The sequence below is a fragment of the Hevea brasiliensis genome, chromosome 3 (genome assembly GCF_030052815.1).
Source record: "Hevea brasiliensis isolate MT/VB/25A 57/8 chromosome 3, ASM3005281v1, whole genome shotgun sequence".
Classification (NCBI taxonomy): Eukaryota; Viridiplantae; Streptophyta; class Magnoliopsida; order Malpighiales; family Euphorbiaceae; genus Hevea; species Hevea brasiliensis.
Genome location: NC_079495.1, coordinates 116,366,494 through 116,382,944, shown reverse-complemented (window position 1 = coordinate 116,382,944; position 16,451 = coordinate 116,366,494). Strand labels below are relative to the sequence as shown.

The window sequence follows — 16,451 nt, the reverse complement described above, 5'->3', positions numbered from 1 at the left end:
AACAATAGTTAGTTAAAATTTTAGTAAGTTTAATCTTCATATTTTGTAGACTTTTACCTCTAGCCCATTCTTGACCTCCACCCATTCAATTTACAATTGTAATAAGAGTATGACCGATCTTTGCATAAGAGTATCATTACATACTTCACCAATTAAGCTGAAAAACGTCTATGAAGAAAATCTGATTCATAATCACCAAAATCTCTCTCAGAAAGTGGGCAGAATTCATGCAAAAACTTCTCAAAATAGAAACAAAACCCAGGATTAATTTAAAGAGAGATTCTTTAAATCATTTCAATAATTTAATTTTATATTGTTAAATGCTGAATTTTAAAAATTTAATAAAAACTTATATTAATTAAATCATTACACTATCATTAAAGACAATTAACCTCTAATAATGATGAATTAATTATTATGGCATTAACGCATGAAGCTACATGTGTTTGGCGTAAAACTTCCTTGCCAAACCTTTTTTATGTTAGTGCAATTATCAAAACAAATTCACAAATAAATAAATAATTAATGGGTTATTAATTAGCAAACTAATGACATTCTTCATCACCCTATATACATAGCTAGCTTCCACATTTGGCTATGCTTAATAATAATAAATTGAGATAAGAAATTCAATTAAGTGTACAATTTTCTTGAAAATATTTCTATTGGGTGACACTATCACTATCACCATGAATGTATTGTCATTTTGTTGTTGCTTGGGAACAAACATGATTCATGCATTGGCATTCAAGAACTTGAAAACCATAGAAAATTGAGCAATATGTTCTTAGTGGGTTCATCAATGAATCAAGAATTCACAAGTCCATATCAACATTATGATCCAACAATTGTTTAATGGCTAAATATAATAATATCGAAAAGGTTCATGTGTCTTTAAATTAATATTCAAATCTATCTCGTTTTTGCTTTGTAGGACAAAAACAATAATCCAATATCAGACATTTAATTTATTTTTTTAATTATTATTATTCTTTAAAAATATATATATTTTTTAAAATAAATTCTCAGAAATTTGAACGTTTAACCTTCTATATTACAAGATTGCTATAATTAGCTGTATAATTCATTACTTGACTATTACTCTTACTTTATTTTTTCAGAGTTAATTCTTGGCAGACCAAGGAGGAAGCCAAATGGCCAATTAACACCTAACACAAGCTAATTAAGTATTAATTAACATAATCATTGACCCACTAGAATGTTCTAATTAATAATCTAATCAAATCAAATCACAACTAGCCATGCATCGCCTCATTGAGTGTTTTTTGAATATATAAAAATATGTATCCATCGTAATTTTTTTTGGTGATAATTTTTTTAAAAAAAAAAGCAATTGGGTTTTGAACTAAAAAAAAATCCTTTATTTTCTAAATACATTTCTAAATTCCATTTATCTAAATCAACTAATTAAAATAATCTTTATTTATAAATAAATTGTTAGCCTTAAATTTTATTCTACGATTTCTTTACTCTTACAAATCAACTTGAAGTATAGGCTGAATTTATTCTTCCAGCTTTATTGGATAAATTATTAGATACTCTTGGTATATATGCTCTCATTCACAAAGTTATGGGTCCCACATTTTTAAATTTAGAGAATAAATGTTTTTTTTATGAGTAATGAGTGCATTATTTTTTAGTACACCAAGTGCACTTATAATTTGCCACATTTTTTAAGAATAATTTACTTTTTTTTTTAAAAAATGATTCCCCAATATTAATATTGTTTGAAATATAATAGTTCATTTAAAAAATTAATAACATTGTTGTACCACATTGGTCAGCTATAAAGTAAGAGCATTAAATATATATAGTTTAGGGTAATTCTCCTCCTTTAAGTTAGCTTTTGACGTTGAATTAGATCTAATTCATTTTCTGTATATGATATCAAAGCCAATATTTATCTTGATGCTGAGTTACCCACACATGTTTAGTTCTACAAACTTCACACTCTCATACATGAACGTAAAGAGTGTTATCTCACATCGATCGGATGTAAAATAAGAGTGCTAAATATAATTTCTTTCTCTCTTTGTTAACTTTTGATGTTGATTTAAAACATTACATATATTAATGAGCAGTAAAGAATAATAAAAGATTATTTGTGATATCTCTTAATTGAATTTTTATTAATTAATAAACATAAATCCATCATTGTATTTTTTTTTTTTAAAGAAATGATAAAAAAAAACCACATTGAATAGACTTTGGAATGGGCAGCTTCAATGGAACTAAAGATCAGCAATGCAAGAAATGTGGATTAGTTAATAATGAAAAAGCAGTTAAGAATGCATTGGAATGAAGTATCCTAATCATGAGACCCATAAAATGGAACTAAAGATAAAATAAATTTCCAAAACATTTAATATAATAATTAACAATGGTAATGATTTTTAGATGTATTATATATTAGCTTTTGAATCAACAAATGGGTGCTATGAAACCTTCCACACTATAACAAAAATATGTTTAATAACATTCAATAAATGTTATTATAAGTTAAATAATAACTAGCATTTTTTCTTTATAATTGTTATTTATATCAATATTTTTATGCACTAAAACAACATAAGAGTTAGAGCCCTTTTCAAATAGGAGCATGTGCTTTATTTCTGTTCAATTTAATTTATTTTTTAAAATTGCTAATTATATTGGTGAAATAAATTAAAAAATAATTTTCATTATATAAAATATTCTGTTTAATTTGATTTACTTCCAATATTAATAATTAAATTGATAAAAAATTGAAAAAATTAAAAATAATTTCAATTAGTTTAAAAAATAATTTATTCATTTTAATTTGATTTAATTTTAAACTTCAATTTATATTTGTAGAGAAAAATTAAGAATTAAGTGAATGTGTTAAATAAGGAAATGAAAAATAGAAATGCAAAAGAAATAAGTTAAAATAAGGCTCATAAATATTATATTTTACTTATTAAAGATTTTTTTTATAAATATTATTAATTTATTTAGTTTAATTTACTTTATTTTTAAATTATTAATTAAATTGATAAAATAATAATTTAAAATAATTATTTAAATATTTAATTTTATTTTTTTTGTTCAATTTACTTTGCTTTTCATCAATTTAATTACTAATTTTAAAGATAAATAAATCAAATTAAACTGAATATATTTTTAACTATAATTAAAATTATTTTTAAAATTTATTTGTTTCATTAATTTAATTAATAATTTAAAAAAATATTAATTAATAGAAATAACCTACAAGTAGTCACTGCTGAAATATCTTATTATGATATCAATTTGTGATGAATTCTTTATATAATAATTAAAATATTTGTAAAATATTATTATGACATGAATCAAATAATATCATTAGAAAATTATATTTTCACACTTGTAAAATTTTATTTAGCTATAATTAGTATATTGTTACATTGAGCAAAAACAAAAAATATGTCATTTGAAATCTAATTTTATCAAACTAAGAATTACATCCCATACAATAATACACTATAAAGAAAGTGGATTTGCAATCTATTTTTTCAATTGTTAATTCTTTGAAATTGGTTGCTAATCGATTTAGCAATAAATCAAAAATCCCGGTGACGAACCTCATTGCTAATTTATTTTGTAACCAACTGATATTTTCATTGCGATTAACAATAAATTAGTAACTAAAAATTCAGTTGCAAATGGTAATGGACAACGATTTCCTTGGTAAATTAAATAATTTAAAAAAATAAAAAAATTACCAAAGAAATTAATTCATTACTACTAGCAATCAATTTACTAATAAAAATTCATTGCTAATTGCAATGAATACCATAATTAATTGTTAATTTTTACAGATTTTAATTAAGCATTTTAGTAACTGTTTTTTTGTTTTTTCGTAGCTATGAGCGATAGATTTAGCAACGCACTTGTGTTACTGATTGCATCTATTTATAATTTGTTTCTAATTTGCTTGTGATTTAATGTTATCATGAATAAATTATAAATATAAATTGTAATTGACACATAATTTTTCACTAATAGTTACTATAAATACATTATAATTAGAGTAAAAAGTATTACTTAAAAAAATTATTGTGAAAAAATGAATTGAGAGAAAATTATATTAATGAAAATAGAAAATAAAAGGTAAATAATAAAAGTGAAAAAAAAATGCAAGAAGAAGGAAGAAAAGGACAGAAATGAGAAGAAAATGAAAGATAAGGAAAAAAAAGATTACAAATTTGGGAAGAAAATGATAGAAGATGAAGAAAAATTAGAGATTTGAGAAGAAAAGAAAATGGAAGGGAATAGATTGATGATAGAATATCAATATGAGTGAACAAAATGAGGAAAAGAAGAAAAAAAAATTATAAGATTGAGAAGAAAATGAAAGAAGAGAGAAGAAAGATTGAAATGAGGGAAAAGAAAATAAATAAATGAATGATATGAGAAGAGGAATGTAGTGTTTTAAGATATAACTACGTGAATTAATAACCGATTGTAAATTCGTTGTTAAATTTAATTATTAAAATTTATTTTTTTTCTCTAAAAATTAGCAACTTATTATGAATTTGTTGCCCTTAACAATGAATTTTATTAGTCCGTTGCAAAATTAGCAAGGAATTTAAAAATCTATTGATAATATCAATAAATTTTTATATCAATTGTTAATTGTATATTTAAATATTTTTATAATATAGACTAAAAATAAATTTTAGCAATGAATAAAATTTTTGTTGCTAAATAGCAACGAAAGATTCCGTTGCTAAAATGTTATTCTATAAAATTTTATTCTAAATTGTAATGATATCATAAATTATTACTTAATTTGAAAAATCAATTGCAAATCCACTTTCTTGTTATAGTGATAGTTATTAATTCTGGTATATATAATGACTAACTACTTGACAATTAATTTGCTGTGCACTCTCTCAAAATTATTTCCCTTTCCTTGGTTAAATTTTTACAATTTTAAAGATATATGGATTTTGATTTACATTTATAATTTATCACTAATTAAACTAAACTGGTTTAAGTGATTGCAATTTACTTATTGATTATGAATTTAACAAGAGAAAATCCATTAAAGATTTATTATTTGTATTCTATAGATTATTTTTTTTTATGCTTTCTATAGATTATTTTTTTAATGCTTTCTTCTTAGAAACAAATGCTTCCAAATGATATGCAGTTGAAATTGAATAATTTCATCTCCATGAAGGCAGCTCAAGCTCTTTGTTGATGAAGCCGTTGGATAAAAAAAAAAATAGAATTATTGAAGCAAAGATGCCTGCCGGGACACCTGGAGAGTAATTAATTAAAAACTGATAAACAATAATTAGTTTTTATTGCGTATATTAATCAATACTAATTACACTTATACACTCATAAAAGGTTGGCCCAGTAGTAATGGACATATGTGCCCTGCCCTTAAATACATGTTTGAGCAGTGGAGTCATTATTTATAGGGAGGACTTTAAAATAATCGCATCTTAATCAGAAGGGATTAGTCTTTCATCTAATTATGGGAGTGAGAATACCTTAGATATTTGAACAAAAAATAATACACTAATGATAGTACATAATATATCGAGTACATGTTTTATTATTATATAATTAATTAATTAATCGTGACATTGAACAAGTGATTGTGGATCTTAATTAATAATAAGATAATCAACTAAGAGGGCTCTTCACATTTTGCATATTTGTCTTTGCTTTGCGTTGGCTAAGCAATGACGTTAACTTTACTTTTGTCCCCTTATGGCATAAAGAGTTTGTGATTTCAAGAGGGTATCCAAATATGGTAACTTTAATTTGCTGAATTAATTAAAATTAAGTGCTCTCTTCAACAAACATTACAAGACAATGAAGTTAATTGATCTCGACATTAATTCTCAAAACCCCATTGCTATCGTAATCAATGATATCACTTGATATATAAAACCTCACTCAGTTTGTGTGGGTTTGGATTTCATTGGAGAACTTAAAAACCTAACTAGTGAACTATGAAGCCAATATATATATATATAATATTTAATAAATTTTTCATAACTAAAAAATCAACATATTTTAGCCACAACTAGTTATTAAAATTTATTCAATGAGCTCAGTGAGGAAGAATTATAAAGAAGATATTCCTATTGATTATCATTAGTTGGTTGAGCAACTCAATTGATGTCTAATGCATATATATATATATATATATATATATATATATATATATATATATATATATATATATATATATATATATATATATAATGATAATCAATAGAAATATATTCTTTATAATTCTTCCTCACTGAGCTCATTGAATAAATTTTAATCACTAGTTGTGGCTAAAATATGTTGATTTTTTAGTTATGAAAAATTTATTAAATATTATATATATATATGCATTAGACATCAATTGAGTTGCTCAACCAACTAATGATAATCAATAGGAATATCTTCTTTATAATTCTTCCTTACTGAGCTCATTGAATAAATTTTTAATCACTAGTTGTGGCTAAAATATGTTGATTTTTTAGTTATGAAAAATTTATTAAATATTATTGCTAATTATAATAATTAAAAAAATTATAATCAAACCGATTACATATATTATTATTTTTTTATTTGATTTAGGCTAAAATTTGAATTTAAAATCTTATAATTATAAAGATAGTAAAGTATCTCATGAGAGAAAAAATATTGTGTTAAATTCTCATTAAATTATGAGCAGCATTTTACTCCTCAATAACTACTAAACAAACTATAAGTGAAATCGTCTAACTAACAAGGCTTGCTGTAGCCAATTAATTGATCAAGCTATAAGCCGCCACACGTGTGTCTACATGCACGTGAGTTTACGTGCACGTGAGTTTGCATACACGAGTATGAACTTTGTTTAAAATGATAGAAATAGACTCCTATTTGAACATCAAATAGATAACAAAAATGAAGAGAAATATTTCTCAACTCATTGTAATTAATTTAAAGTATTTTTTTTTAAATGAGAGGGAAATAGAGAAAAATGAATATAATAAATTTAAAAAAATAAGGGTATAAAAGTTTTTTTTTTTTATTTTCTTTTAAGACAGTAATTGTATATTTTCCATTCTAATAGTCTATCAAAATAATACAAAAGAAATTATTTTTTTTCTTTTATTCAATTTCTCTTATTTTTCTTACACAATTAAGGATCAATAAAGGGATATTAAAATGTGTGGTTTGTAGAGAATCAAATTATGGGTGCATTGAAACTTAAGATATCAGAAGCTGCCAGTAATAAAAAAGAAGTGAAGAAAACTGTGATTGAGACTTGAAAATGATCTTCCAATATTGGATTTTTGAGAAGAGAAGCAAAGTTGAATATGAAGCAGATCCATCCAAATTCACCGCTACCATTAATTATTTTCAAACATCTCTCTCTCTCTCTCTCTTTCTTTGGTTAACAGAGTAACACGACTGGAGGACAACTACTCTTCAGTCTAACAAAACTGGGAGAAGATCAAACTACAGTAAATTTCCATGCAATTTGCTAAAGTATATAACAGAGCCCTAGCTGTCTCTCTCAGTCAAGCAAACATACAATATGTCATCCAAGGATTTTTATGGAGCAAACCAACTTATATATATTTATATATATATGATCGAGACATATTTTTTTAATGTCTATGATCAAGGGCTTTTAACTATTTTATTTATTGCAAAGGGTGTCTTCAAATGGACAATAATTCTTGTTTTTTATTACGTCCTTTTTTCATTATGGGCCGAAATCTCCCTTCTTTAACCACTTGATGGTATGAAAAAGGTTAAAAAAAAAGTGAATGTAGGCCATTAATAAAAAGGGCAGAGTGCTTTCATTCGTAAACTTGTGGTTGAAATTAATTGAAGTGAACCAAACTCTGCTTCTACAGACGAAGACAAAAAAATTAGAATCGTCTAATTTGATTGGGAAATATGCATTTTTTTCAGCTATTTTATTGTTTAATTACCACAGCAAGAACAAGTCCCACTTTAATTATTTATTTATTTATTTTTCAGAAAATGACGTAAAATCTATTTTTCTCAAAAATATATTAAAGAGCTTCATGTTTAGCTGCAACTTCCACGAAAATATATAATTTTACCACTCAACTTTCTTCGAGAAAGTTACTTATATCCCTTGTTTGAAATGGAAAATTTTATAAAAGTAATTTTTTAATTAATATTTAGAAAAAGAATTTAATTTTTTAATTCAAAAAATTTATTATTTTTAAAAAATAAAATTTATTGAGAATTCTTTTAAATTCCTTTTTTCTTAAATAATTTACTCTAAATAAACTTATAGACACCAGTACGTAATTAATTTTAGAGTTTCTTTTGGACAGATATTTTTTAAAAATAGATGTAAATTTAGATTTTTTTTAATTGAAAAATGATTTAATTTTTATATCTTCTAAAACTAAAATACTTTATCATTTAAAATTTATATATATTTTTAGAGCCTTTAAATGAAATTATTTTAAAATAATTTTTAAATACTTTCAACAAATACATATTAATAAGATTATACTTAAGCTTTATTTATTTGATGAAAAATAATTTCTTATATTTTTTAGTACTTAAGGCACTTAAAAAAATTAATTAATAAAAAATATTTTTTTAATTCAAAAAAATATTAAATTATTTTTTTTAAAAATGATTTTTTTTTGAAAAGAGGAATATATATATATATATATATATATATATATATATATATATATATATATATATATATATATATATATATATATATATATATATATCGAATAAGGTAAAAATGTATTGTCAAATCAAATTAAAATTTGTAACCTATGAAGATTGAAAGGACCTATAGTTTGACTTCTAATAATTAAGGGTGAGTATGAATTGATTAATCGATTCGCTAGATTTTTTTTTTTAATCAAACTGTTGATATCGACTAATTGTTAATCGATTAATAATTTTTTTTTTATAATTTTGTTCAACAATTAACTAATGTTTAAAGTAATAAATTAAATTAAATTTATATTATTAATTTAAACTTACGTTAAAAAAGGAAAAACTTTTCATAATGGTCATTATTTTTTAACAAAATTTATCTTTTTATTCTAATATTATTAAGCTGTAAAGAATATATGTATTTTATTTTTTAAAATTAATTATGTAACATATTAAAAAAAATTAAATATAAATTTATAAAATGTCTTATCCTTGAGGGAGGTCAAGTGTTTGATTTTTGTGAAAGAAATATGTAGTCATTGTGAGTGCTTCACCCGCTAGTGAACCGACTTAGTACGAATAAATTAGTATTAATTTATTAAACTGTGATATTTATGAAATATAAAAAAAATGTTTAGAATAATATATATATATATATATATTATTTTTTAATATTTTAAATATTTAAGAATTTAATTAAAGAAAAATAAGTTACTCATTAAAGATAAATAATATTAAAATATGAAAAAATGATTTTTCATTTTTAAAATAGAAGTCATTTTCCGAACCCCATTTTTCTAACTTTTACAGTGCACACTTGTTATATTTTGTAAATGATGATATAAAATACCTAGCATATGCTAAATAATAAAAAATATTTTTAAAAAAAATAAATTTTATGAAAAATATTTACGAAATACAAATTATTTTACATGAATCAAAGGAACCTAAGATTTAAAGTTTTGAAATCTCAGATAATTTTAAAATTATTAAATTAAAGTAATTGATAAATATATAATTTTATTTATTAAACTTTAATTAAAAATAAAATTTGATATCTTATTATAATTCTTGTTTTTGAGACTGTGGATGAGTACCACTAGAATTTGACACGAATTGCCCAAAAGCAAATTGGGTTAAGTTGGCCTTCGATAAATTCCTTTAGAAAAAACAAAAGAGGCCCAACTCTGGGTCAGTCTTCTACTAATATATGCGTGGCCCAATCATGGCCCAAGGAAAACGAATTTTTAAAAGTAGTACACTAATGCCGAGGGAGAAGCAGGTACGTTCTAAATTCATATTAAAAATCACATTTATGCTCTTAATCAATTTTACATTTTTTTCATTCGCTTTTATTTGTTACTTAATATTTTTGTATAATAATTAAAAAAGTAATTAAATTATATAAATTATAATAAAATATTCTTAATCTTTTCAAAAAGATAAATAATTATGAATAAATTTGCGTCTAAACAACACAAATAAAAAGAAATGGGAGAAATATTTATTGATTTAAAAATAATGTTTTAATTGACACTAAAATCCAAGTTATATATTTCTTGTTGCGTTAAGATTTTCATTTAATAAATTTATATTACGTTCTTCATCATTGGGACCTAATATTACTCCATGCACTAAAAAAGGGTAAATTTGCAAATTTTTCTTCAAATTTGTATGTTTTTACAATTGCCTTTTCTGAACCTTCGGCTATCATATATGTAATTCAAAGCAGTACGTAGTAATTTTCTTATAATACGTTATTACTATTATGGTTAGGTTGGCTTGTGTGTACTTGTTAGAGACCGTGATTTTTGACAAGATGGTCAAATTTGATATGCTGTTCATTTGTTTTTTTTTTTGAACATTAAGCTGTTCATATTTATTGACCGTGCAGCTAATTAGTCAATTTTCGTAAATATTAATTTCAATTTAAAAACATGCTTCTTAATAAATGCTAATTAATGACCATAGAGGCAGAAATTTTGGTATGATTTGTCAATATAATGATGCCATCTTGATAACGATGTTAGGATTTTAGGTGCAATGATGACGTTGATTGCTTAAAAGTAAAGAAAAAGTTGGTCATATATATGAATAGAGCGATTTTTAAAGAGCAGTCTCTTGTTTACATATGTTTTAATTACAAAAATAATAAAAAATACATATATTTAAAAATAAAAAGAAAAATAAACCTGCATGCAAAAACTAGTTATATCGAAAAGAATTTAAAGCATTAATAGGGTTTGATCTTAATTATTTAATAATTAATATGCCTACTTATTTTCTTGGAATAGAGAAATCAAAACACTTATAAGAATTCCTCTGCATGCTTGCGACTGATCAATTGATTTTTTTTTTCTTGTATTAAATGTTGTTCAACTACAATTGTTGAACTAGGCCCTATGACCACTTCATTTTCAATTTTTCATAAAATTGAAAAATGTGATTCACGTATGTTGCAAAAATTATGATTAATATTTTTCCACCATTGAAAAATTAAAAAATCAAATAGAAATTATTACCAAATTCAAAAGAAATTATTTTTAGATATAAATCAAATTCAAAAATTATCTATATCTCCTTGTTTATTTATTTATTTATTTATTTTTGTCATTGCATTAACATTTATTTCCATTGGCAGCCTTGCATGAATGATAACATCCCACTGAGAAGACGGTTGAGAGCTTATAGCTCAAGCTACACAATTGGCTTACAACTAGTTGCCTTGTCTCTTTAGAAGTTCTAAGAATATGCATTTCTACTTCTAAGCATCATCATGCTCTAACAAATGATCACATAATTCATCAATTTTTATTTAAAATAAAAAAATGAACTAAGAAAATTTGAAGAAATTTGTTTAAAATAGTTGAACCAATTTTCTTTCATGGCAGTAATAGAATCCTTCAATTCTACATAATTTTATGCTTTGTTTTTAACACAATAACAATATTAATAACTTCAATAAGAAATAAGAATCTTTCAATTCTGCATATTTTCATGTTCTTAAGTCATTTTGACAATAATTTTGGAACGTAAGTTTTTTTCCAAACGAAATGTTCAACAGATACTAAACTTGGAATCCTCTCTGTTTATTTCTCCGATTTATTATGTTATAATTTATATTATATATTGTTAAAAATTCTTAGAACTCCGCAATAGCATTAGTTGTTTGGGTTATGTGATATTTATATACTTTGAATGATTATATTAGAATTGAGCTAGCCTTCCAAAACTATGATATATGTATAGATAGAGTTAAGATTGGCTCCAAATTATGATGTTTTTTTTTTTTTCCCACAATAGATAATTACAACAATAATAATAAGTTCCTCAATAGTAATAATTAAAACTCTTGAATTCATTAAAAAAAAAGAAGTAATGACCTTATATATAAGTGATAATTGTACACAAATAAATGAAAAAATTTTGATAATTTAACGAAGATATACAGAGAGAGATTGATAATAAAAATAATTAAAAAATAAAAGAAAAGAATACAAAATAATGTCTCTGAATCAAATCAAAGGATCAACTTTGGGAGCCATCTTCCCAAACAAATATTCAAGGTCATTCTCCAAAGGAGTGAGATTCAAGTCCAAGCCAAACACCCTCTTGATACTATTGGACCTCCTTAGCACAGGCAATTTCGAAACAACTCGATGATCATGAGCAAAGCTAAATCCTTGTGTCATCGCAGCTCTATGCCTCCTCATATGACCACCCAAAGCTTGCCCTAAAGCAAACTCCATACCACAGATTGAGCACTGATGCATCTTCGGCTTTCCTGCACTACTTTCTAAGCTCGTCAAGATTTTCACACTTCTGGGTTTATTATTGTAATTATTATTATTATTCTCTCCCATCAATCTTGGCTTCTTGTGGCTTGCTCGGTGGCCTCCTAAAGCTTGAAATGAAGGGAACTTTCTGTTGCAAGTTTTGCACTCAAAGAGATGGCTGTCGTCGTCGTGGGTCTTGAAGGGTTTTCTGGGATTGTTGTTCTGAAGGGTGTGAGAGAGGAGAATGAGACACTTGGCCATGTCCAAGCTCTCTATATCTCCATCATTGTCTCTGGTTCTCTTCATGGCCATGAATGAATGCGAATGTGAATTAAGGATGGGTTGAAACTTGGAAACTAAAGGTGGTTGTTGCGAAGTAGAGGAGAGTTTGGATTGCTTATATAGGCGTTGAGTTTTGAAGTTTGAATATTGACTGGTTTTTCTTTTGACTTCACCCAATGCATTGCACCACATGTTTTGTAATTTACACTTTTTTTTTTGACGCGTTCACACTTTGGAATCAACGAAACATTAACTAACAATTAGTCTGCGGCGTGCGCAGTCGTTTTGGTACTAAGAAAAGTATGACTTATTCTTTGACCCTCTATCATAATGACCAATATACCCTTCACGTTCATAAGTTTCTCAGGATGCTTCCAAATGGTTTTGAGTAGGAGCGGCCAATGGTTGGTTTTAATCTCATTTCGGTCTGAATCAATGGTTTTGATTTAAACATTTTGGAAAATCAGAATCAGCACTTAAGGAGCCTTTAAGCGTCGGCTCTGGTTCAGCTTTTAATTTCAATTTCGATTTTAATTAAATTTAAAAGTTGAAATATTTTTTAATTTTTTATTTTTTAAAAAAGGAAAATAATTTTGATTCAAAATTAAACTAAAATTTTGATGACTCAGTGTGATCTAGTTATGGGACCATAGCATGCCACTGCCAGCGCTAAAACACTAGAGATAATCCCTCCCCACCCTTTTCACTCTCTCTCTCTCTCTCTCTCTCTCTCTCTCTCTCTCTCTCTAATCAAATAAAATATGTCTAATTAAATTGTGGTTGTCCTTCGTAGAAACTTCAACTAACGGTAATTTGAAATTTCCAGTGAAAGCAATCTTAGCATGACATTGACATAACAACTTACTGCTTCTTGCGGTTCCCACGTTTCTTTTATGCTGTCGTAATACAATACGACATCACACCACACATTCCATCTCATGGTTTCTTGAATAAAATAAATTGCTGAAAAAATGTTAGCACTGACGTTGCCTTAATTGTGTTATTTTGTTAGTCAAAGCTTCGATGCTTCAAAAAGATTTAAAAAAAAAAAAAAAAAACTTCCATGGATTTTGAATGTACACATCTTGCACGTGTGAAAACACTAAAAGCCAACGGTATAAAATTCCCATTTAGAAATTGTCAAAATGGAAGTATTGAGTATACTAAATGCTTACCTAGATAGAGTGTAATAATATATTTAATTTCTTTTTTTTTATTATTATATATCTCTAAAATTAATTTATACTTTAAATCTCTGTTTATTTTGTGATAAAATATTAAAATATTTTTCATATTTCTTAGTATTTAGAGCGCTCAAAACATAAGTTAATGAAAAAAAAATTTCTTAATCAAACGTAAAACTAAGTAATTTTTTTAGGATAAGTACTTTCTCTTTTAAAAAAAAAAAATCATTTACTATATTTCAAAAATCCTATTAAAATGTAAAAATACTTATACTGCATGGGATAGCATTTTTTTATAAAATATAAAGACACATACTATTAGTTTGACATTAAAATCAAATAATATAAAATATTTTCATGAAAAAATATTTTTTTAAAAAATAATTTTTATGAAACATCTTCTATATATAAATTATTTTCCATAAAATAAATGAAACATAAATACACTAAATTTTTTCAAGAGCTTAAAAATTAAAAATGAGAAATGTTAAATCAATCAAGATGGTCTTATTAGTTTTACTTTACCATTAAAATGTAAGAAATGTCGAAATTAGAGCTTAAATCTCTTTATCTACTCATTCTAAAATACATCACTTTTATGATAAGGAAAAAAAAATTTTTTTTCAGTGTATTTCATCTCGTATGAAAGTATATATACATTATAATAAATGCAATAGGTTTTTAAAATTTAAATAAAGGGAATATTCAGTTAGACTACTTAGACTTTTCAAACTTGAATATGTAATAGTATTTCCTGTTTAGGTAATTAAGGATATATACAAGTCTCTAAGTTTTCTTCATCACAATGTGAAAGCCAGTATTTGATAGCAGCAGCAATGAGCAAAATATTGACATGTTTTAATTATCAAATCCATTTATAATTAGGCTTTCCTTAGGCCCTTTTGAGTTGACATGGAAAAATTTTCAGCCCTCTCCCTTGCTATCTTTTTCTCTTAATTATCACTAAAAAAAAAATAGCAACTCCATTACAATCGATTGCTAATCGATTTAGCATTCGATTCAGTCAGTTTTAATGAGATTGATTGCTAAATCAATTAGTAAGTAACTGATAAATCGATTGCTATTATCAACTGATATAGTACCTAAAAATTAGTTGTAAATAACAACCGAAAACCGAATCAATTGTTAAAATAATCAAATTAAACAAATTAAAATTTTCATTAAAAATTATCAAAATTTAAAAAATAAACCCAAATCAGTTGCTAATAGTAACACGATACATAATTGGATGCAAAAAGATTGGTGCCTTTAGTTTGACAATTTTACAATTGCTTTATAAGTCGGTTGCTAATTTAAAAGAATTTTTAAAAAATTAAATTTCTAAATAACAAATAAAAATTCTCATAAATAAATTATTTTAAAAATTACAAAAATAATAATTTATCAACTGAAAATTATTCAAAAATTTACTAACATGAAAATTTATTAATAAAAATTAGTACTACAAAATTAATATAAAAATATTATAAAAAAAATTACTAAACATAATTATTAATCAAAATAATAACAAAAAATTAAATATATATATATATATATATATATATAAGACAAATTACTAAAAAAAAACTGATATACATATATTATACAAAAAATGAAGAAAAAAAATTAGTACTAAAAATTAGAACTACAAATAGTTTACTAACAAAAAATATATTACAAAAATAAATTATAATAAAAAATAAATTAAATAAAAAAGAAAAGAAAGAAAAAGAAGATAAAGAAGAAATTAGATGAGAGAAAAAAAAAAGAAAAATGAGAAAGAAAAAGATGATAAAGAAGGAAATAGATGAGGAAGAAAAAGTTGATGAGGAAGAAAAATGAGAAAGAAAAAGATAATGAATAAAATATATTAAAAATAAAAAGATGATAAATAAAATAGATGAGAAAGAAAAAGACGATAAAGAAAGTTAGAGAAAATACAAGAAAGAGAGAAAAAGAAAATGAGTAATAAGGAAAGAAAATAAGTAGTGGTTTATAAATAAATTAACAATCGATGTAAAAAAAAAATTGTGCAGGAATTTTTGGGAAAAAATTAGAGACCTATTATCGAAAATTGGTTGTTAATAGCAACCAACAAAGAATCGATTGAAAATTTGGAGCCATTTAAAAAAAGGCTCTAAATTTAGCAACTGATTTTTGCAAATAACTTAAATCGGTTGCTAAATTTTGGAACCAATTAAAATAACTTTTTAATTTGACAATCGATTACTTAAATCAGCTGTTGTTAGCATTTGATTTTTTAATCGGTTGCTAATTATATATTCAAGGTTTTTCTAATATCGATTTTCACTTAATTTAATAATTAATTATAAATCAGTTGTCAACCTATTTAGCGACCGATTTTTGAATCCATTGCTAAATTTTTAAAAAATTAACTATTTTATTAAAAAAAAAAGCCGAACTAACAAATTGGTTACTAATAGCAACCGATTTTAGTTGGTTATAAAATAGATTACAAAACTAATTATTTTTTGTAGTGTATTGCTTGAACCAT

The 16,451-nt window shown here is 24.4% G+C and overlaps 1 protein-coding gene across 1 annotated transcript; it reads right to left on the bottom strand.

The window, feature by feature from the left end:
* Positions 1–12,095: 12,095 nt before the first annotated feature.
* Positions 12,096–12,836, bottom strand: LOC131178567 (zinc finger protein ZAT11-like). Its single transcript, XM_058143512.1, has one exon. It carries the CDS (start codon positions 12,780–12,782, stop codon positions 12,210–12,212), a length of 573 nt encoding a protein of 190 aa, XP_057999495.1. The 5' UTR covers positions 12,783–12,836; the 3' UTR covers positions 12,096–12,209.
* Between the last annotated feature and the right edge of the window lie 3,615 nt (positions 12,837–16,451).

Excerpts from the sequence above, each read along its gene's own strand:
- LOC131178567 (XM_058143512.1), bottom strand. The coding sequence starts at position 12,782 with ATGGCCATGAAGAGAACCAGAGACAATGATGGAGATATAGAGAGCTTG.